At 53.0% G+C, this 23,929-nt stretch overlaps 1 protein-coding gene across 1 annotated transcript in view; it reads left to right on the top strand.

Annotated features, from left to right (window-relative positions):
* The window catches only part of MYO9B (myosin IXB), a 101,851-nt gene that overhangs the window by 59,190 nt on the left and 18,732 nt on the right, over positions 1 to 23,929 (top strand). The window contains 10 exon segments of the mRNA XM_064381664.1: positions 551 to 692; positions 982 to 1,186; positions 3,525 to 3,603; positions 7,786 to 7,899; positions 10,354 to 10,393; positions 11,377 to 11,499; positions 13,285 to 13,365; positions 15,594 to 15,704; positions 20,061 to 20,183; positions 22,613 to 22,929. Of these exon segments, the coding sequence (XP_064237734.1) occupies positions 551 to 692; positions 982 to 1,186; positions 3,525 to 3,603; positions 7,786 to 7,899; positions 10,354 to 10,393; positions 11,377 to 11,499; positions 13,285 to 13,365; positions 15,594 to 15,704; positions 20,061 to 20,183; positions 22,613 to 22,929 (1,335 nt within the window).

Here is a 23,929-nt window from a genome sequence, read left to right as displayed (position 1 = left end):
TACAAGGAGTCAGGTACAAGGAGTCCGTTTTCTGCCCGCACAACCTCCCGCTCCCCGGAGCAGACCAGAGCCCGGCTTCATCATCCTCTCCCCACCTCTCCTTCCAACTGTGGAGCAGGAGAAGGACCTCCCGTCCAAGGCATGGCATTCAGGTACAAATGGCTGCAAGACCAGAAGTCACCCGGGCCCAGGATTATTCTTAGGAGATGCCCACGATGGGTCACAGATCCAAACCTCCCAGGGGACAGACTTTGCAGACCCCAGCAAGCCTGGTCAGCGACCTCTCTCCCAGCCCCCTAGAAAACAGCCATGTGGGGGCGAAGAGAATGTTACCCGGCCTCTGGGTAACATTGGGCTACTCAGCATTAATTTTGTAGCCCTGGCTGGGCTCCCACCCCTCTGCCTACGGAGCCCTGTGCCAATTCACTGCTTTGCCCACCCTATGTACCCACCCACCTCGTGCACCAGAGGTCTGCAAGGTAAAATACACAGCAGGTAAATCATGCCTTGCCGCCATTCATGCTGCAAAGGTTCTGTGTTCTGTTCCCAGCTTCCCCCATGCCACGAGCCAGACCCTGCTGGCCAAGTTCAAACAGCAGCACGAGGACAATAAGTACTTCCTGGGGACCCCAGTCATGGAGCCAGCCTTCATCATCCAGCACTTCGCAGGGAAGGTGAAATATCAGATCAAGGTAGGTGTCTGCTCGTCACCATGGGCAGAAGCCTGAGGGAAGCCACAGTTGGCCCAGAAGCCCACGTGGGAGGATCCTCCTATGGGCAAGATTCGAGGGTTCTAAGAACACACGCTTAGACATTGGAGTGCCCGGCTCCAATGTCCAAGGCGCCATAGCTCAAGAACTGCGATTTGCACTTAGGATGGTCCCCACCCCATGCCAGCCCTTCCTGCGCCAGCCCTGGGTCTTTGGTAGGCACCAGTGAATGACTTCCCCCCAGTGACTGCCCACATCCATCCCCCACCAGGACTTCCGGGAGAAGAACATGGACTACATGCGGCCGGACATTGTGGCCCTGCTGCGGGGCAGCGACAGCTCCTACGTGCGAGAGCTCATCGGCATGGACCCTGTGGCCGTGTTCCGCTGGGCCGTGCTCCGGGCCGCTATCCGGGCGATGGCCGTCCTCCGGGAGGCTGGACGCCTGCGGGCCGAGAGGGCCGAGAAGGCTGCAGGTGGGAGCCGGGGCGTGAACCCACAGGAGCATCACTGTCGAGATGGGGGGCACATCCAGAGTTCATCTTGAAGTGAACATTTCAGTGGCCTTTAGTACATTTGTTGTCTTTCAGACGCCACCTGTCTACCTGCAGAAACTCGACCTGTGTGTGTAATTTAACCTCAGGGCATGCTATCAGCAACTCCATCTGGCCTCTCCTTTGCCAGTGAATACCCCTGATCCCGCTGGCCCTGGGAGTTTGCTGATTGTGATGATGTAGCTCTTCCTGGTGCCCGGCCTCTTATTCTCTTCTTTCTCTCTATCTCCTTTTTTTTTTTTTAAAGAGACAGGGTCGGCTAGGCACCGTGGCTCACGCCTCTAATCCCAGAGTTCCAGACTAGTCTGGGCAACACGGTGAAACCCCATCTCTACTAAACTACAAAAAATTAGCTGGGTGTGGTGGCATGCACCTATAATCCCAGCTGCTCGGGAGGCTGAGGCAGGAGCATTGGCTTGGACCCAGGAGGCAGAGGTTGCAGTGAGCTGAGATCACACCACTGTACTCCAGTCTGGGCAACAGAGCAAGACTCCATCTCAAAGCCCCCCCGCCAATAAAAAGATTCTTGCCCAGGCTCTAATTTAATGACAAGATCTCGGCTCACTGCAACTTCCATCTCTCGGGTCCAAGTGACTCTCCTACTTCAGCCTTCCCAAGTAGCTGGGACTACAGGTACCTACCATCACACCAGGCTAATTTTTGTATTTTTAGTAGAGATGGGATTTCACCATGTTGGCCAGGCTGGTCTCGAACTCCTGACCTCAAGTGATCCCGCCTGCCTTAGACTCAGGAAGTTCTGGGATTACAGGTGTGAGCCACCGTGCTCAGCCCCAGCTTCTTTTATCTGAACATTCTCTACCAGGAACCCAGCCTCAAGGGGACATTTTTGTTTCCCTGTGCTAGACAGAGATGGTTTGAGGCAGGGGGTGTACCTGATCCACGTGAGACTTCAGCCAGCCCTGTACAGTTGCTGATAGAGGGATGACAGAAAGCTATGTCCTCACTTTTCCTGGAGGCAACCTGAGGCCTGCACAGTCCAGTGGTTCACCCGGGTCTAAGGGTCCGACCTTCTGTCCTCAGCTTCAGTTTCAGTTACCAGCTGTGGCTTCTGTCTCCGGAAGGGTGTTGATGAAAAGGAGGAAGAATAAAGCTTTCATGAGAAATAGAAAATAGTGCTCTGTTTGGGGGATCCAAAACTTCACTTTCCTGACTGCCCAAACTTGAGTAATGAGCTGCTTTTTAAGATGGGTCGGCTGGGCACAGTGGCTCACACCTGAAACCCCAGCACTTTGGGAGGCTGAGGCAGGCAATCGCTCGGGGTCAGGAGTTCAAGACCAGGCCGACCCAACGTGGTGAAACCCCATCTCTACTAATAATACAAATATTAGCCAGGCATGGTGGTGCGTGGCTGTGGTCCCAGATGCCACAGGGAGGCTGAGGCAGGAGAATCACTTGAACCCGAGAGGCAGAGGTTGCAGTGAGCCGAGATTGGGCCAGTGCACTCCAGCCTGGGTGACAGAGAAAGACTCTGTCTCAAAAAATAAACAAACATCCTGAGAGCTAGACTGAAGTGATTGTTAAAGAAAAAAAAAATAAAAATAATAAATAAATAAATAAATAAGATGAGTCAAAGTGTCCGGGTGTAGTGCTGCACACCGGTCAGTAGTCCCAGCACTTCAGGAAGCCAAGGCAGCTCTCTTGAGGACAGGTGTTTGAGACCAGCTGAGGCCACTAGTGAGACCCCATCTCTCCAGAAAAGTTGAAATTTAGTCATGTGTGTCAGCATGTGCCTGTAGCCCCAGCTACTTGGGAGGCTGAGGCAGGAGGATAGCTGGAGTCCAGGAGTTGGAGGTTACATAAGCTATGATCACACCACTGCACTCTGGCCTAGGCAACACAGCAAGACCCTGTCGGTAAAAATTAAAAAACAAAAAAGGGCGGGGGATTCTCGGTGGGTCACGCCTGTAATCCCAGCACTTTGGGAGGCCAAGGTGGGCGGATCACCTGAGGTCAGGAGTTCAAGACCAGCCTGGCCAACATGGTGAAACCCTGTCTCTACTAAAAATACAAAACTTAGCCGGGCGCAGTGGGCTGAAGTCCGAGGTACTCAGGAGGCTGAGGCAGGAGAATCACTTGAACTTGGGAGGTGGAGGTTGCAGTGAGCTGAGATCACGTCACTGCGCTCCAGCCTGAGTGACAGAGCGAGACTCCATCTCAAATAAATAAATAAAATGGGTTAAAATGGTTTCAGCCTCTGCAGGAGGCCATCCCCACACCATCCACTCTGTGTCTCTGGCAGGTATGAGCAGCCCTAGTGCCCCAAGTCACCCGGAAGAGCTGCCAAGAGGAGCCAGCACCCCTTCGGAAAAACTCTACCGGTGAGCAAGACCCTGATTCATCCAAACTGAAATCCATAGGCAGCAGCATTGTTTCAAACGACTCAGGGGTTTCTACATTCTAAACCCAGGTTAAGGTTGCTCTGAATATCTGAATCAGTCACTGAGTGGCCGTTTGAACCAGAAAGACACAGGACCAAGCAGCACTGGATGGTTCTGCTTCTCTGGACACAGAATAGCAGGCCTCGGTGCATGATGCACTTCAGGGAGATGGGAGGGGGCTCAGTTTACACAGGATCCGTTTTATGGCCTAGGGTGGGCACTGGGAGGTGGGGCCCAAGCATCGCTGATGGTACAGAGACGGGCTTGATTGATTGGAGAGTTCCTCCCCCATCCTGCCCAGGACGCCTTGAAAGTAGTTCTGCCACATTACTTCATTCACAGACAAACACATGCCCTCCGGTGTTGCACATGAGATGACATGGGGTCTTCTGTGGACCCTAGCAATCACCACGGGCCCTGCACCCACCCAAGCATGTGCCAGCCCCTGGGCAGAAAAGTGAGCAGGCTAGCCGGACGTGATGGTACACACCTGTAATCCCAGCACTTTGGGAGGCCGAGACAGGCAGATCACCTGAGGTCAGGAGTTCAAGACCAGGCTGGCCAACATGGTGAAACAAAATACAAAAATTAGCCAGGCAGGGTGACGGGTGCCTGTAATCTCAGCTACTCGAGAGGCTAAGGCAAGAGAATCACTTGAACCCGGGAGGCAGAGGTTTCAGTAAGCCAAGATCACACCACTGCACTCCAGCCTGGCTGACAGAGCGAGACGCTGTCTCAAAAAAAAAAAAGTTTTTAGAATTGCCTTTTTCACCCAAAATGGGACATAAGAAAGGAGAATAATACACTCCTCTATTTTTTTTTAATCCCCAAGTTCCCAACAGCTAGAAAGCTTCCTTCTGTTTGGTTGTGTTGGTTGCATTTTGGTTTTCTTTTGTTTTGCTTGAGACCAGGCTGCAGTGCAGTGATGTAATCACAGCTCACTGCAGCCTCAACCTCCGGGGCTCAAGCAGTCCTCCCACCTCAGCCTCCAAGTAGCTGGGACCACAGGCACATGCCACCATGCCTGGTTGATTTTTTCTTTTATAAAGACAGGGTCTCATTATGTTGCCCAGGCTAGTCTTGAACTCCTGGCTTCAAGCCATCCTCCCGCCTCAGCCTCCCCAGGTGATGGAATTACAGGCACGAGCCTCCACACACCCAGTCCTCTTTTTTTTCTTTTTTTTTTTTTTCTTGCCTCACTTACCCTAAAGACAAAGTGACTTCTGACCTGCAGTAGCAGAAGCAGCATCCATCTCCCCAGGGCCTCGCCACAGGGCTGCGGGTCCTGCCCCAGGAGCATGTTAAGTTTATACAGATTCTCCCTTTCAGCTGCTCAATGCTAGATTTCTCATTTGACGGCTCTGAGGAGTTCGATATTAACGCTTTTGAGGACATCATTGCTTTCTATGAAAGCAAGAAGTAAGTGCAGAAAGGCTTCGATCCCGAGGCCAGCGAGGCACCGAGAGGAGCCATCTTCCCCAGGCACTCAGTGCTGCGTCCAGGGCACAGACAGAGAGGACCTGCCGTTCAGGGAATGCCAGGGCCCTTGGGGGACGCTCCCGCCAGATTTGCAGATTTAGCCGGGTCGGAGGGCTGGGGATGGGCCAAAGTCAAGGGCCACATTCCAAGCCATGGCCGCTGCACTGACCACCCTGGGTGTGGAGGCCACTCGAGTGTAGAGGTGATGGGTGACCCCTCTGTTGCCTTTGCTCTGCCTCCCTGGAGGGCTGGGGAGAGCAGGTAAGTGGGGCCATGCGGGCACTTAGCATGGTGCATGGAGCACAGGGGCTGGGGTTGGGTCCCTCCAGGCCACCTGCCCAGAGCTAAAACATGTGCTTTCAACCACTGTCGGCAGGGCATGGTGGCACGTGCCTGTAATCCCAGCGCTTTGGGAGGCCGAGGCGGGAGGATCACTTGAGTCCAGGAGTTTGAAACCAGCCTGGGCAACATAGCAAGACCCCACACCTACAAGAAAAAATAAGTAAAATGTCTGGAATAAGGAATTCAAAAAAACAAAACAAAAAAAAAGCAGGAAAAACCAGATCCTCATTTCTAGAAGGTCTCTCAAAAACGTGTCATTTAGACATTCCTTACTAATACTCAGTTTGAAAGCATCCAGTTTTCGGCTCTAAGACATTCCCATTCACACGTGGTGTCACCTCCAGCGTGCGTGCTCAAGCCTAAGCCCACAGTCATTAAACAAAACGAAGGGAGTAAGGTAGAGTGCTTTGAGGGTGACTATTCCCTTAAACTAGGGCTTCTCTGGCCGGGTGCAGTGGCTCACCCCTGTAATCCTAGCACTTTGCAGGAGGCCAACTTGGGCGGATCACTTGAGGTCGGGAGTTCAAGACCAGCCTGGCCAATGTGGCAAAACCCCATCTCTACTAAAAATACAAAAATTCGCCAGGCGTGGTGGTGGGCACCTGTAATCCCAGCTACTCAGAAGGCTGAGGCAGGAGAATCACTTGAACCTGGGAGGCAGAGGTTGCAGGGAGGCAGAGGTTGCAGTGAGCCAAGATCTCATCACTGTACTCCAGCCTGGGCAACAGAGCAAAAAACGAAAAAAGAGAAAACGAGCATTTCTCAACCTCAGCACTGCGCCAGGTCGTTCTCTGGGGTGGGCACCTGACCTGTGCACTGTAGGGTGTTGAGCAGCCTCCCTGGCCTCCACCTGCCAGATGCCAGGAGAGCACCGCCGCCCCTAAGTCATGACAACCGTGAATGTCTGCAGACATTGGCAAATGTCCCCTGATGGGGATGGTATCACCCCAGTTGAGAACCACTGTGTTCAACCTGTGGCTCACGTATTCAAATTAATTCCTCCAAAGGCCTTAGTAAAGCCAACAAGGAGATTGACATCTGGCCACAAAATCCTGGAGAGATACTAATTTGCTTCTCCTGTAGAGACCCTAGGTTCTTCTTTTCTGAGCAACTCCTAGCTGCATTTTTTTTTTTTTTTTTTTTTTGAGACAGAATCTTACTCTGTTGCCCAGGCTGGAATACAGCGCGCAATCTTGGCTCACTGCAACCTCCACCTCTCCGCCTCCCAGGTTCAAGCAATTCTCATGCCTCAGCCTCCCGAGTGACTGGGACTACAGGCACGCACCACCATGCCCAGCTAATTTTTGTATTTTTAGTAGAGACAGGGTTTCACCATGTTGTCCAGGCTGGTCTTGAACTCCTGACCTCAGATGATCCGCCTACCTCGGTCTCCCAAAGTGCTGGGATTACAAGCATGAGCCACCTCGCCCAGCCTGTCATGGAATTTAAAAAATAAATAGGGCACATCCGATGGTGCATGTCTGTAATCCCAGCACTTGGGAGGCTAAGGCAGGAGAATCGCTTGAACCAGGAAAGTGGAGGTTGCAGTGAGCTGAGATCGCACCACTGCATTCCAGCCTGGCCGACAGAGCAAGACTCTGTCTCAAAAAAATTAAAGTAAATTTAAAACTAAATAAATATCCCCAAAGGCTCTTAAATAAGAGAACGTTTTCAGTGATCCCTATGAAGAGAGTGGATTGAAGTGGAATGATCCGATGGAAATGATCTTTTTTTTTTTGGAGACAGAGTCTTGCTCTGTTGCCTAGGCTGCAGTGCAGTGGTGCTATCTTAGCTCACTGCAACCTTCGCCTCCCAGGTTGAAGCGATTGTCCTGCCTCAGCCTCCCGCATAGCTAGGATTACAGGCGCCCTCCACCACACCTGGCTAATTTTTTTTGTATTTTTAGCAGAGATGGAGTTTTGCCATGTTGGCCAGACTGGTCTCAAACTCCTGACCTCAGATAATCCACCCGCCTCAGCCTCACAAAGTGCTGATTACAGGCGTGAGCCACCGCGCCTGGCCGGAAATGACCTATTAAAAAAGATCAATGATCCATGTTGCCAGGCCCAGTTTGCCTCAAAGCCCCACCCTGCTCCAGGGATTGGGGAGGCTGGCCCAGTCCCCCTTTTTGGGAAAGGAGAGAGGGGCAGCATTGAGCACAGTGTCTTTCCCCAGCTGCATGTTTTGGCTCCAGTGGCCTGGGGAACGGTCCCAATGGCTCTGGGAACCCCGAGGTGGCAGGCCTGCAGCTCTAACTCCATCTTCTTTCTGTCACTGCGCCCCCTCAACCTCTCCCCTCAGTGATTTGCATAACCAAATGATCAAGAGCATCAAAGGATTGCCCTGGCAGGGCGAGGACCCCCGTAGGCTTCTCCAGTCCCTCAGTCGGCTCCAGAAACCCCGCGCCTTCATCCTGTGAGTCCCCCCTTCCCAAGGCCCGGCTTACAAGTGCAACAACCGCCTCCCCCTACTCCCGCGACCCCAGCGGGGCCTGCAGGCTGCCTAAGTTGCAACAGCCACTAAAACCACAGTGCTGTCTCATGGCTCACCCCCGGCCATCACTAAATGCCAATCAATAACACCCCTGGCCACTGTCTGCACTGTAGCCCAGGCACGGGCACTTCCCAGCACATGGCACAGCCTCCCAAGAGCACTCCTTCCTAGAGACATCTGATTTGCCACCTGCAAACATGCCATCCTCCATCTCCTCCGCGTGCCTGTCTGACTTGCAGAGCAAAGCTTGCCCCCGCCTTTGCCACTGTGAGCTTGCAGAGAAGCCATCTGAAGCAGGGAATGCCATTTCTCGAGGGAATGGCCCTGCACACTGCAGATGGCCACGTGAGCCAGTTGGGAGAGCCCCAAAGGTTCATAAACCGGGCTGGGATCCCGACTGTTAGTGCACCATGGAACACAAGCGTTCTCTGCTTTTGGCCTCCAAATAGGGTAGTAACTCTCATGCTTCCATTATGCTGACCAGCACCAGGCAGGCAGCAGCCTCAGCTGACAGGACATCCACTTAAGGTCACCACAATCCGCCTTTTAGTGGCCATTGGGACATGGGCTGGCTGAGGGCAAAGCTTGCACCTGCATGGGATCCAGTTTATTTATTTATTTATTTTCTATTTTAAGAGATGGGGATCTCATTCTGTTGCCCAGGCTAGAGTGTGGCAGTGATGCGATCACTGCTCACTGCAGCTTCGACCTCTTGGGTTCAAGCAATCCTCCTGCCTCAACCTCCAGAGTAGGTGGAGCTACAGGCGAGCACCACCACACCTGTCTAATTTTATTGTCTATAGAGGTGGAGTCTTGCTATGTCATAGCCCAGGCTGCCAGGCTGGTCTCAAACTCCTGGGCTCACGCGATCCTCCTGCCTTGGCCTCTCAAAGCACTGAGATTACAGACGTGAGCCACCACACCCAGTGGGAGCCTGTTTCAAACTTTTGTTCTTTTTTATTTTGTATTGTTTTGAGGTGGAGTCTTACTCTGTCATGCAAGCTGGAGTGCAATGGCTCAATCTTGGCTCACTGCAACCTCTACCTCCTGGGTTCAAATGATTCTCCTGCCTCAGCCTCCCAGGTAGCTGGGATTACAGGCACACACCACTATACCTGGCTAATATTTTTGTATTTTTAGTAGAGATGGGGTTTCACTATGTTGGCCAGGCTGGTCTCGAACTCCTGACCTCAAATGATCCGCCCACCACAGCCTCAAACTTCTGTACTTGTTATGCTTTATTTTACCCCACAGGGATTCAAGGGAAACTGAATGCAACCTTGAAGGCCCAAACATCTCACAGACCTGCAAGATACCATCTCCTTAGCTGGTCTTCAAAAGGCACCAGGCCTTTCGAATAAATATTTATTTATTTATTTTCCCCTTGGTCTCTAAGATTCTATAAAGTATCTGTGAACACAGGGGTTGTCCCCTTCTTTACCTCGGCCAAAAGAGCAGCTTTGGGTTTTGGGTCTTTTTTAAGACGATCTTGCTCTGTTGCCCAGCCTGGAGCACAGTGGCACGATCTCGGCTCACTGCAACATCTGCTTACTGAGTTCAGGCGATTCTCCTGCCTCAGCCTCCCAAGTAGCTGAGATTACAGGTACGCGCCACCATGCCCAGCTAATTTTTGTATTTTTAGTAGGACGGGGTTTCACCATGTTGGCCAGACTGGTCTTGAACTCCTGACCTCAGGTGATCCACCCGCCTTGGCCTCCCAACGTGCTGGGATTACAGGTGTGAGCCGCGGTGCCTGGCCAGCTTTGGTTTTCTTCTTTCCCACCAGCATGAGCCTGAAAGGAGCTCCCACCCAGTCCCCACTTTGGTTCTTTTGCAGGGCAAGTCCCTGCCCTGCTGTGCCCTGCCAGCAGAGGGTTCCAGAAGGGCCTCCGTGTGCCTGCTTGGCATCTGCCAGCACATGGCAAAGACAGCCTGGTCACCTGGTCTCCACCAGGACTGCTCAGCCTCCCTCGGTGCCCCACTCAGGGTATCCTGCTGTTATTTGGGGTTATGTCAGTTCCTCCATAGTGAGTCCTGTTCAATGCACGCCCCACCCTGTAGATTACTAGCCAGTCCCTCCTACTTCTCGGACATCCAAATGGCCCCCAGACCAAATGTTCTTGTCTGCCTTGGGGCAGCCACCAGCAGAGTCAGGCTGCCGCTTTCCCGGGGAAACTGGTGTCCACAGACAGTGGCGGATGCACGCCGAGGTCTGCGGCGTGGAGGCGGTGGCGGCCCTGTTGCACTTAACGCCTTCTCACTCTTTCCCCGCTCTCTGTCTCTTAGTCTAACCCGCAAGGCGTGGCTTGCTGAACTAACCCAAATCCCGACACTGTGTTCCTTTTGTTCACAAAACCATTTTTAATATTTTGACAGGAAAAGTAAAGGTATCAAACAAAAGCAGATCATTCCAAAGGTAAAAAAAAAGAACACACCCCGCGCGACACCTTCCAAGATGTCCTGCTTCTCTGCCCATCTTGAGAGCTGTCTCTTCTGCAGCTTCTTTTATTTCCTCCTTCTTCCCACTATCTCCCCCTCCCTCTAAGGAAAAAAAATAATGTTCTCGTGTTGAGATGATTTGGAGCTGTCTCTTTCTGGGTTTCCCAGAAGCAGGGTCTGAGATGGGGATATTTACACACAGCGGCGTACGGCGGGGGGTTTGCAGAAGAAGGCAGAGAGACAGGGGTGAGGGAGGAAGCCAGGGGTGTCAGCACAGCTGAAGTCTGACCTCAGTCTGGTCCCACGGGGAGCTCTAGTGGTTCATAGCACCACAGGGCTCATTCTGCCCCCAGGTAGTGGGACATCTTCAGTCCCTGGCTATGGGGCGGCTTCCAGACGGGACAGAGCACCTCCCAGGGGCTCCGTCTAGTTTCCACATGCGAGCGCAGTCATTTAGGAAATTTGAGAAAAGAGTAAGAATAGCCTCGCTGTCTAGTTAGCAGATGGGACGGGGCTAGTTCCTCTTGTCAGCGATAGAAGTGGCTGACACAGGAGGGGGGGGCCTGTCCAGTGATCTCATGCAGAAGACAGAAAGGACCTGGCCCTTCTCGGCTCAAGCAACGTAAACTGTACTAGCTGTGCAGAGAAGAGGGATGGCCAGGTTCAGTAGCACCGGCTTCCTCTCCTAACCCAGAGGAAGAGGAAATGGGGCAGCCACGCAGGCTGTGAGAGAGGCTGTCATCAGCCCTCCTGGAACCAGCGCTGTGTGCAAGGTGCAACCCCAGCTCATTCCACCGGGCCGGCACCAGCAGTGTGATCCCGAGACCAAACCTAAGAGCTGCCGCCCGGGCGCTTGCTGCGGGGATGCCGTTCTGCCCTGGCTCCGGGGATGCTTGTGACGCCTCCCCGTGCCCGTGTGGGCTGCGGGAGGGCAGGCCGGACCCCATGTGTCTGTCCTAGAACCTGCTGGACTCCAAGTCCCTGAAACTCATCATCAGCATGACCCTGCACGACCGCACCACCAAGTCCTTATTGCATCTGCACAAGAAGAAAAAGCCACCAAGCATCAGCGCCCAGTTCCAGGTAGGCAGAGCAGGAGGGGTGGGAGGCGGCAGTCAGCTCAGCCGCATGCTTGTGTGACTTTCCCCGCCACCCTGCACAGGCAGCTCATCAGTTACTCCAAGGGCTCCCATTGAGGCACCACAAGCAGCTGGGGTCCGATCTTTCTTGTCCACGCACTGCAGGGGGTTTTGTGTGTGTGTGTTCGTTTGAGATGGAGTCTCGCACTGGCGCCCAGGCTGTAGTGCAGTGGCGCGATCTCGGCTCACTGCAATCTCCGCCTCCTGGGTTCAAGCAATTCTCCTGCCTCAGCCTCCCGAGTAGCTGGGACTACAGGTGTGCGCCGCCATGCCCAGCTAATTTTTTGTGTGTTTTTAGTAGAGACGGGGTTTCACCATGTTGGCCTAGATGGTCTTGATCTCCTGACCTCGTGATCCACCTGCCTCGGCCTCCCAAAGTGCTGGGATTACAGGCCTGAGCCACCGCGCTCAGCCTGTTGTTTTGTTTTTGAGACAGGAACTTGCTCTGTCACCAGGCTGGAGTGCAGTGGCGTGATCTCAGTTCACTGCAACCTCCGCCTCCCGGATTCAAGCAATTCTCCTGCCTCAGCCTCCCAAGTAGCTAGGTCTATGGGTGTGCACCACGACGCCTGGATAATTTTTTATATTTTTAGCAGAGACAGGGTTTTGCCATGTTGGCCATCCTCGACTCAAGTGATCTGCCCACCTTGGCCTCCCAAAGTGCTGGGATTGCAGGCATGAGCCACCATGCCCGGCCCACTCTAGGGTTTTTAGTCTCCCTGATTGTGACAGCCAACTATGCCACCATTTGTCCCTGAGGAGCAAAATTGTCCCTAGTTGGTTAAGAATTACTGAGTCAAAAGAGTCATGAGCTAATGTGACCACTGAGCTATGTCCTTAGGTCATATTTCCCTTTTTTCCCTGGCTGCCAGGTGGCTCAGGGACACATTTTATTTGTTTGTTCATTTGTTTTTTCTTAGGGCATCCACCAGCTGCCAGCCCTCTTCCTTAGCTTTTTTGTTCTTTTCCTCTTTCCTCAATCTGATTGTTCTGTTCCCACCTCGGCTTTTTTGGTAACCACCTAATACGGGAGCTCCTTCAAATCCATTTTGGAAACAGCAGGCCGGGGACAAAAACCACTACATCTGGCCAGGTGAGGTGGCCCATGCCTGTAATCCCAGCACTTTGGGAGGCCGAGACAGGTGGATCATCTGAGGTCAGGAGTTCGAGACCAGCCTGGCCAACATGGTGAAACCCTGTCTACTAAAAACACAAAAAATTAGCCAGGCATGATGGTGTGCGCCTGTAGTCTCAGCTACTCAGGAGGCTGAGGCAGGAGACTTGCTTGAACCTGGGAGGTGGAGTTGCAGTGAGCGGAGATCGCACCACTGCACTCCAGCCTGGACAACAAGAGCAAAACTCTGTCTCAAAACAAAAACAAAAAAAACATCATATCCATTGTCCCTTCGGAGGCTGAGACATGTTTCAAATCTCCAGAAAGCGTTTGTCTGATCCTGCCCAGCCCGAGCCTTCCACCTGAGACAAAAACAACTGCTGGCAGCCCTGGGACCATAGGGACCGCATAGCTCCCCCCAGGGCTTCCAGGGATAGCACAGCCTTGGGTCAGAACATCCAGCAGGAACCTCTCATGTCCCGCCACCAGGGACCCACATCTGTGCAGACCCCATCTACCCCACACTGATGCTAGAGCATCCCAGGCCTCCTCCCAGGGAACAGAGGCTGCCGGGGTCCCTGACTCAACCCAAATGCTCTCTGTTTCCCTCAACAGACATCCCTTAACAAGCTCCTGGAGGCGCTAGGGAAGGCAGAGCCCTTCTTCATCCGCTGCATCCGTTCCAATGCTGAAAAGGTGAGTGGTTCTCCGGTGTTCCAGAGGAGAAGGCCCATGCTGGACCCTTAGGGGTGTCGGTGTCCCTGCATCCAGCCCCAGCCTCCACGCAGGATGGGGGACAGTGCCGCAGTCCATCCAGAGGCAGCCAGGGATGAGGGGTTAGCAGGAGGCAGTGAGGGTGGCCCAGGTGGCCATTCAAGAACAGGGACATCGGCCGGGCACGATTGCTCACACCTGTAATCCCAGCACTTTGGGAGGCCAAGGCGGGCGGATCTTGAGGTCAAGAGATCAAGACCATCCTGGCCAACATGGTGAAACCCCGTCTCTACTAAAAGTAAAAAAATTAGCATGGTGGCACTTACCTGTAATCTCAGCTACTCAGGAGGCTGAGGCAGGAGAATTGCTTGAACCTGAGAGGCAGAGGTTGCAGTGAGCAAGATCATGCCACCGAACTCCAGCCTGGGCCACAGAGCAAGACTCCATCTCAAAAAAAAAAAAAAAAAAAGAGCAGGGACATCATCTGGAACACGGAGGGGCCCAGAGAAGGTTTGATCAGGGAGCTACAGGTCGGGGGTGCTCTTCAGATACATCCCAAAGAGTAGCCGGTGCAGGGAGTGTTCTGGAAGGCAGGGGCTGAGGTTACGCAGTAGCTGAGTCTCAGAGGCACACACAGCCCACTGCTCACATTGCTAGTTTCTAGAGAGACCCTCAGGGCCCCGGTGGGAGCACCAATGGGAGCACCACTGGGGCCCCAACCCCAGGCTTCCTTTACCCCAGAGGTCCACTCTGTCCCTGGGAGGACAGCTCAGGGACTCAGCAGGGATGTGGGCTCCCAGACCAATGTGAGCACACAGCCAGGCAGGAACCTCCCGCCAACTATACCTGGGGAGATGCCTCATCGTGCACCTTCGGTCGTGGACCGTGCCAGTGGATTCTTCTCTATGAGAAGAGCCGTTCTGTGCACTGGAGGGGGTCAGCCAGCATCCCTGGCCTCCACATCCACCCCCAGTCATCACCACCCTCCCCATTCTCTCCCATTTGTTTTTTTTTTTTTTTTTTGAGAGAGTCTCCCTTTGTCACCCAGGCTGGAATTCAGTGTTGTGATTTCAGCTTACTGCAGCCTTGATCTCCCAGGTTCAAGCCATGCTCCCATCTCAGCCTCCTAAGTAGCTGGGATTACAGATGCCCACCACGCCCAGCTAATTTTTGTATTTTTAGCAGACACACGGTTTCACCATGTTGGCCGGGCTGGTCTTGAACTCCTGACCTCAAGTGATCCACCCACCTCAGCTTCCCAAAGTGCTGGGATTACAGGTGTGAGCTACCTCGCCCAGCTCCGTTTGTCTTTATGACAACACCATGCCTTACCCCTCACTGCCCACCAGGGTGAAGTCCAGACCCCTGAGCTCCTGGCTTAAAGCCCACTGCGGCAGCCAAATTTCCAGCCTCTTCCCTCCTCTGGCAGGAAGCATCTCCCTGTGTCCCCATCAGCCCCTTGGCTTCCTCCTCCTCTGGGCCTCCACCCAGCTGCTCCCGCCTGTTCCCTCCTCAGGACTCAGCGCAGCATCTCCCCTCTCCTGGGACACTCCCATGGGATGCTGGGTTTTGTCCACCCCATCACGTGTATGTGGCTCCTGCCCCCAGACCAAGCTCTCCTCTCCACCAAATCCCCAGCACTTACCCTGGTGCCTGGCACAGAGAACAAGCCCAAACCACATTTGCATTTGGGTTCTTTTTCTTTTTCTTTTTTTTGATACAGAGTTTCGCTCTTGTTGCCCAGGCTGGAGTGCAATGGCTCGATCTTGGCTCATCGCAACCTCTGCCTCCTGGGTTCAAGCAATTCTCTTACCTCAGCCTCCCGAGTAGCTGGGACTGCAGGCATGTGCCACCATACCCGGCTTTTTTTTTTTTTTTAATAAATTTAAATGGCTAGAAATGCAGTCTCACTCTGTTGCTCAGGCTGGTCTCGAACTCCTGGCCTCAAGTGATCCTCCCATCTTGGCCTCATTCCAGAAAGAGTATCTGGAACCAGGAAAGACCCCTTGTCCAGGGTCTCCTGACTTCTGTGCCATAGGACATACCCAGGTCGGTTAGCCAGCACCCACGTGTGCCCCCTGACACCGTCTGTGGTCGGGATCCCCAGGGGCAGGGGTCGCATGGGAATCTGCCCTCATCTCTCAGTTCCCGGGCCTGGGCATCCTGTCAGGCCAAGGGCACCTGCCTGATCTCTCGCATTCCTGTTTCAGAAAGAGCTGTGCTTTGACGACGAGCTGGTCCTGCAGCAGCTGCGCTACACAGGCATGCTGGAGACCGTGCGCATCCGGAGGTCAGGGTACAGCGCCAAGTACACCTTCAAGGTAGGCCACGCGCACATACCTGGACACACCTGTCTCATGGCCAAGGCGATCACCCTCTGCCAAAGAGAGCTCCTCTCTGGAGTGTAAACCCAGCAGGCTGGCTGGGTACGGTGGCTCATGCCTGTAATCCCAGCATTGTGGGAGGCTGAGGTGGGTGGATCACCTGAGGTCGGGAGTTCAAGACCAGCCTGGCCAATATGGTGAAACCCTGCCTTTACTAAAAATACATACACACAAAATTAGCCAGGCATGGTGGTGCATGCCTGTAATCCCAGCTGCTTGGGAGGCTGAGGCAGGAGAATCACTTGAACCTGGGAGACAGAGGTTGCAGTAAGCCAAGATCATGCCATTTGTACTCCAGCCTGGCCAACAAAAGCGAAACTCTATCTCAAAAAAAATTAATTAGGCTGGGTGTGGTGGCTCATGCCTGTAATCTCAGCACTTTAGGAGGCCGAGGTGGGCGGATCACCTGATGTCAGGAGTTTAAGACCAGCCTGGCCAACATGATGAAACCCTGTCTTTTTTTTAAAAAAAATTTTTAATTAAAAAAAATTAATTAGTTAGTTAAAAAATAAAAGTCCAGCAGATTATTTTATGCCAGTGTTTTCCCACCGCAGCACTGTTGGCATTTGACTAGATCATTCTCTCCTGGGGGAACAAGTTTGGTCTGCAGAGGTGGCTGGCCCCAGGACAAACTTGCAAAGATATAAAATGGGGTTTTGTAGCTTCGGTTTTGTTTTGGGCCAGGGTCTCACGCTGTCACCCAGGCTGGAGTGCAGTGGTCCAATCGCGGCTGACTGCAGCCTCAACCTCCTCGGACTCAGGTGATCCTCCCACCTCAGCCTCCCAAGTAGCTGGGACTACAGGAGCTGGCCATCGCGCCTGGCAAAATTTTTGGTTTTGTTTTTATTTTTTTGCAGAGGTGGGGTCTCACCATGTTGCTCAGGCTGGTCTCAAACTCCTGGGCTCAAGTAATCCTCCTGCCCTGACCTCCCAAAGTGCTGGGACTATCACCATGCCCAACTAACTTTTTATATTTTGTAGAGACAGGGTTTTGCCTTATTCCCTGGGCTGGTCTCAAACTCCTGGGCTCGAGCAATCCTCCTGTCTCAGCCTCCCAAAGTACTGGGATTACAGGTGTGAGCCACCACGCCTGGCCAGGCAGCACTACTGACATTTGGAGTCAGATTACTGTTCACAGCCGGGGCCATCCTGGGGGTGGTACAGCGTTGAACGGCATCCCTGGTCTCTGCCTGCTAGATGCCAGTAGCACCTCTGCCCCCCACCTACCCCCATCGTGGCAACTCAGGATAGCTACAGACATCCCTGAATGTTTCCAGTGGTTCACGTGGCCCAGTTGGAACCCTTGCCTCAGCCAGGCGCAGTGGCTCACACCTGAAATACCAGCAGTTTGGAAAGCTGGGGCAGGCAGATCACCTGAGGTCAGGAGTTCAAGACCAGCCTGGCCAACATGGTGAAACCCATCTCTACTAAAAATACAAAAATTTAGCCGGGCATGGTGGCAGACACCTGTAATCCCAGCTACTCAGGAGGCTGAGGCAGGAGAATCACTCAAGCCTGGGAGGCAGAGGTTGCAATGAGCCAAGATGGCTCCACTGCACTCCAGCCTGGGCGACAGAGTAAGACTCTGTCTCAAAAAAAAAAAAAAAAAAAGGCCAGGCACAGTGGCTCACACCTGTAATTCCAGCACTTTGGGAGGCTGAGGCGGGTGGATCACCTAAAGTCAGGAGCTCAAGAACAGCCTGGCCAACATGGCAAAACCCCGTCTCTACTAATAATACAAAAATTAGCCAGGCATCGTGGCAGGCAACTGTAATCCCAGCTACTCGGGAGGCTGAGGCAGGAGAATACCTTGAACCCGGGAGAGAGGTTGCTGTGAGCCAAGATCACACCACTGCACTCCAGCCAGGGCAACAGAGCAAGACCCCATCTCAAAAAAAAGAGAACCCCTGTCATGCCAAGAGCTGGTACCTGTGTCACCCTGAGGCTAGATTGTAATGTGCCTTTCTCTTCTCATCCAGTGAATAAAAATAGTGTCTTTCTAGTCCTATGCTGATAAGAAAGGCAAAACTATAAAAATACAGAAATGCTGGTGTGTTTTACCAATGCTTGGCCCTTAAATACTTGAAATAATAATTTACTAAAAGGAAATATTCTGGGTGGATGCAGTGGCACACGCCTATAATCCCAACACGTTGGGAGGCCGAGGCAGGAGGATCACTTGAGCCTAGGAGTTTGAGACCAGCCTGGGCAACTCTGGACAAAATTTAAAAGTTAGCCGGGCCCAGTGGTGCACACCTATAATCCCAGCACTTTGGGAGGCCGAGGCAGGTGGATCACTTGAGGTCAGGATTTCCAGACCAGCCTGACTGACATGGTGTAACCCTGTCTCTACTAAAAATTAAAAAAAAAAAAAAATTAGCCAGGCATGGTGGTGCACACCTGTAATCTCAGCTACTTGGGAGGCTGAGGCAGGAGAGTCACTTAAACCCAAGAGATGGAGGTTGCAATTAGCCAAGATCATGCCCTTTCACTCCAGCCTGGCCAACAAGAGGGAAACTCCATCTCAAAAAAAATTAACCAGGCAAAGTGGTGTGCACCTGTGGTCCCAGTGACTCAGGAGGCTGAGGTGGGAGGATCACTTAAACCCAAGGAGTTTGAGGCTACAGTGAGCTATGACTGAGCCACTGCACTCCAGCCTGGGTGGCAGAGCAAGACCCTGTCTCGGATTTAAAAAAACAAAAAATAGAGGTCTGGTGCAGTGGCTCACACCTGTGATTAACACTCTGGGAGGGCAAGGCAGGCAGATTACTTAAGCTCAGGAGCTCAAAACCAGTCCGGGCAACATGGTGAAACCCCGTTTCCACACAAAAGTACAAAAGCCAGGCATGCTGGCACGCAACGTACTTCCAGCTACTTGGGGGACTGAGACAGGAGGATTCCTTGAGCCTAGGAGGTTGAAGGTGCAGTGAGCCATGTTTGTACCATGCGCTCTAGCCTGGGCAACAGAGCAAGACTGTCTCAAAAATAAAAGACATGTTCCTCCAGCTATAATCCAACTCCCTCACGAGTCCTAGACTGTAAGCCCTATTGCAAGGATGGCCCCGATTCCCAGCCACCTCTACCATCTAAAAAGATCTAGCACCTTTTGTCTGCAGTGGTCTTTCTTAAGATTACAGACTATTGGCCGGGCATGGTGGCTCATGCCTGTAATCCCAGCACTTTGGGAGGCCAAGGTGGGTGGATCACATGAAGCTAAGAGTTCAAGACCAGTCTGGCCAACATGGTGAAACCCTGTCTCTATTAAAAATACAAAAATTAGCCGGGCATGGTAACGTGCAACTGTAATCCCAGCTATTCAGGAGGCTGAGGCAGGAGAATCGCTCAAACCCGGAAGACAGAGGTTGCAGTGAGCCGAGATGGTGCCACTGCACTCCAGCCTGGGTGACAGAGAAAGACTCCATCTTTAAAAAAAAAAACAAAATCCCCTTATGGTTCCTCAACAAGTTACCCTAATCATAGAATTGTCACATGACCCAGCAATTCCGCTCCTGGGAGGCCAAGGTGGGCACATTGCCTGAGCTCAGGAGTTCGTGACCAGCCTGCACAACATGGCAAAACCCTGTCCCTACAAAAAAAATTTTTTTTAATTTTTTTAATTAGCCGGGTGTGGTCGCATATGCCTATAGTCCCAGCTTCCAGGGAGACTGAGGCAGGAGGATCGCTTGAGCCCAGGAGTTAGAGGCTGCAGTGAGCTGAGATCACACCACTGCACTCCAGTCTGGATAACAAAGACCCTGTCTCAAAAAAAAAAATATATATATATATATATATATATATATATATATAGAGAGAGAGAGAGAGAGAGAGAGAGAGAGAGAGAGAGAGAGACTACTATTACTTTTTTTTTTCTTGAGACAGAGTCTCGCTCTGTCACCTAGGCTGGATTGCAATGGTGTGATCTTGGCTTACTGCAATGTCTGCCACCCAGGTTCAAGCGATTTTCCTGCCTCAGCCTCCTGAATAGCTGGGACTACAGGTGTGTGCCACCACGCCTGGCTAAGTACAGACGGGGTTACAGCATGTCAGTCAGGCTGGTCTCGAGCTCCTGACCTCAGGTGATCCACCCACCTTGGCCTCCCAAAGTGCTGGGATTACAGGCGTGAGCCACCACACCCAGCCCAGACTATTTCTGAAAGCCTGAAATTTTAGATTTGTCATTACCATTCCCATCAAACCCAATTTCCCCTTAACCAGGAAATCACCAGATCCCCGTCTCCTCCATGCTGGCTGCAACATTCACCCAGCTTCTCCTTTCTCCACCCAATCACCTAGGATTTCACTGAGCAGTTCCAGGTACTCCTGCCCAAGGATGCCCAGCCCTGCAGGGAGGTCATCGCCACCCTCCTGGAGAAGATGAATGTAGACAAAAGGAACTACCAGATCGGCAAGACCAAGGTCAGTGCTCCTGCCCCTCAGGGCACCACAAACTTGCACCCCACCTTCCTCTGCACACCATGTCTCCCCATGTCCGCAGGCACCCTGGGCCACTCTCTGAAACATACAGGGCTCTGTCTAGGAAATGTGTTTCTTTTTTTTTTTTTTTTTAAATGGAGTCTTGCTCTGTCACCCAGGCTATAGTGCAGTGGTGCGATCTCAGCTCACTGCAACCTCCGCCTCCCGGGTGCAAGTTGGATTCTCCTGCCCCAGCCTCCCAAGTAGCTGGGATTAGAGGTGCGCACCACCATGCCTGGCTAATGTTTGTATTTTTAGCAGAGACGAGATTTTACCATATTGGTCAGGCTGGTCTCGAACTCCTGACCTCGTGATCTGCCTGCCTCAGCCTCCCAAAGTGCTGGGATTACAGGCATGAGCCACCGTGCCCAGCCTCTAGGAAATGCATTTCTCGGGACCCAGCAGAGCACTGCACCTAAGGGATAGGGGCTGCCGTGGCTGAGCCCCACCTGCTGTTCTTCACCGGGGCTCAGCGACTCCCTCCACATCACCTGTTACTGCTGCCTCACAGGTAGGAAAGGGACGATTGTGCTAACTGGCAGGGTTTAGGAGCTGATCCGTCCCCTTCACAGTATCTGGCAGGAGGTGGCCTGCCCTTGTCTTCCCTTTCAGAGATTGTCTCCCATCTCTGGGCATGTGCTGGTTGCCTCTTGCTCTGGGGGCATTACTCGGCCACCCTTGTTTAACAAGTGCCAAGGTCAGTTCCCGTGGAAGGCCTCACCTGGTATAAAGAATTCCCTTCCAGCCAAGCAAGGAAGCACGTGCCCAGAGTCCCTCAGCTACTTGGAAGTCTATGGTGGGAGGATCCCTTCAGGTCAGGAGTTTGAGACCAGCCTGGGAAACACACCGGGACCCTGTCTCTACACAAATTTAAAAATTAGTAGGGTTGGGCACAGTGGCTCATGCCTGTAATCCCAGCACTTTGGGAGACTGAGGCAGGCAGATCATGGGGTCAAGAGATCGAGACCATCCTGGCCAAGATGGTGAAACCCAATCTCTACTGAAAATACAAAAATTAGCTGGGCATGGTGGTGGGCGCCTGTAATCTCAGTTACTCAGGAGGCTGAGGCAGAAGAATGGCTTGAACCCGGGAGGCGGAAGTTGCAGTGAGCAGAGATCGCTCCACTACAGTACAGCCTGGTGACACAGCGAGACTCTGTCTCAAAAAAACACAAAAAATTAGTCAAGCGTGGTGGCATACACCTGTGGTCCCAACTACCTGGCAGGCTGAGGCAGGAGTTTGAGACTGCAGTGAGCCGTGATTGCACCACTGCACTTCAGTCTGGGTGATCGAATAAGATCACATTTCTTCTTCTTTTTTTTATTTTTTTGTTTTCGAGACAGAGTCTCACCCTGTTGCGCAGCTGGTGGCACGATCTCAGCTCACTGCAACCTCCGCCTCCCGGGTTCAAGCCATTTTCCTGCTTCAGCCTCCAAGTAGCTGGAATTACAGGTGCCTGCCACCACACCTGACTAATTTTTGTATTTTTAGTAGAGACGGGGTTTCACTGTGGGCACGCACCTATAGTGCCAGCCACTTGGGAGGCTGAGGCAGGAGAATTGCTTGAACCTGGGAGGCGGAGGTTGCAGTGAGCCAAGATCATACCACTGCACTCCAGCCTGGCAACAGAGTGAAACTCTGTCTCAAAAAAAAAAAGCCATGGCCAGGTGTGGTGGCTCATGCCAGCACTTTTGGGAGGCCAAGGCAGGCAGATCACTTAAGACTGGGAGTTCAAGACCAGCCTGGCCAACATAGTGAAACCCCATCTCTACTAAAAATACAAAAATTAGCCAGGCCTGGTGATGGGCACCTGTAGTCCCAGCTACTTGGGAGGTTGAGGCAGGTGAACCACTTGAACCCAGGAGGCAGAGGTTGCAATGAGCTGAGATCTTACCACTGCACTGCAGCCTGGGTGACAGAGCGAGACTCCATCTCAAAAAAATAATAAATAGGCCAGGCATGGTGGCTCACACCTGTAATCCCAGCACTTTGGGAGGCTGAGGTGGATAGATCTGAGGTCAGAAATTCAAAACCAGCCTGACCAACATGGAGAAATCCTGTCTCTACTGAAAATACAAAATTAGCTGGGTGTGGTGGTGCACGCCTGTAATCCCAGCTACTCGGGAGGCTGAGGCAGGAGAATCGCTTGAACCCGGGAGATGGAGGTTGCAGTCAGCCAAGATCGCACCACTGCACTGTAGGCTGGGCAACAGAGCAAGCCTCTGTCTCATAAATAAATAAATAAAGCAAGCCCTGGCCAGTCAGCACACCAGCCTGGGTCTCACTCTGGGGTGGACTATGCAGACCTCCCAGGCGCAGAGGTGGTGTCGGGGGCAGCTCGGCTGATGCCACCTGACTCCGTGCCTACCAGGTCTTCCTGAAGGAGACGGAGAGGCAGGCCCTGCAGGAGACGCTGCACCGGGAGGTGGTGCGGAAAATTCTGCTGCTGCAGAGCTGGTTCCGGATGGTGCTGGAGCGCCGGCACTTCCTGCAGATGAAGCGGGCTGCCATCACCATCCAGGCCTGCTGGCGGTCCTACCGGGTCCGGAGGGCGCTAGAGAGGACACAAGCCGCCGTGTACCTCCAGGCCGCGTGGAGGGGCTACCGGCAGCGGAAGCTGTACCGGCGCCGGAGACAGAGCATCATCCGCCTGCAGAGCCTCTGCCGGGGGCATCTGCAGCGCAAGAGGTGAGCGGAGCCAGCCCACGCTCCCCGGAATATTCCAGAAGCCAAGAGGGTAACTCACCAAATTGCTGCCCATGATATATCATCTAGCCTGTGGCACTAAGGGGATGTCATTCTGGACACAGGGAGGGGTTGGTGGGAAACCAGATTCTCAGGCACACATGGGCTGCAGAGAGGCTGGCAGGCAGCACTCAGGGACAAAGCCCTGGTTTGCCATTGGCTGCACCCATTCTCTGTCCCGGGACTCCCCTGTACCTGAGTCGGTCAGGGAACACCTGGACTCAAGGTTGGAGGGGCTGCCTGGACTAGCTCAACACTCCCAGGGACAGAGAACCCCCCAGGAGGACATCAGCAGCTCCTGCGCCAGCACCCACAGCTCCGAGGCCAGCCCCTCTGACCCGGGCAAACTGTGCACCTCTCCCCTGCCCACACAGACACAGCTCTGCCACAAGTAAGGTCCCAGCTCCCAAAGCAGGCCCTACCCACACATGCAAAAGCCTCCAAGGCCGGGCACAATGGCTCACGCCTGTAATCCCAGCACTTTGGGAGGCCTAGGTGGGAGGATTGCTTGAGCCCAAGTGTTTGAGAACAGCCTGGCCAACATAGCAAGATGTCATCCTAACATAAAATTAAAGACTTAGCCAGGTGTGGTGGTACATATCTGTAGTCCCAGCTATTCAGGAAGCTGAGGCGGGAGGATCACCTGGGCTTGGGATATTGAGGCCGCAGTGAGCTATGGTCACGCCACTGTACTCCAGTCTGGGTGACAGAGCCAGACCTGTCTCTAAAAACAAAACAAGCTGGGCATAGTGGCTCACACCTGTAAGGCCAGCACTTGGAGGGCCAAGGCAGGTAGAGCACATGGGCCAGGAGTTCGAGACCAGTCTGGACAACATGGCAAAACCCCGTCTCTACTAAAAATACAAAAATTCACCGAGCATGGTGGTGCATGTCTGTAATCTCAGTTACTAGGGAAGCTGAGGCACAAGAATCACTTGAACCC

The sequence above is a fragment of the Aotus nancymaae genome, unplaced genomic scaffold (assembly GCF_030222135.1).
Source record: "Aotus nancymaae isolate 86718 unplaced genomic scaffold, 86718_ANA_hifiasm-v0.15.2.pri h1tg000028l, whole genome shotgun sequence".
NCBI classification, from domain to species: Eukaryota; Metazoa; Chordata; class Mammalia; order Primates; family Aotidae; genus Aotus; species Aotus nancymaae.
This window is presented reverse-complemented; position numbering and strand designations above follow the sequence as displayed.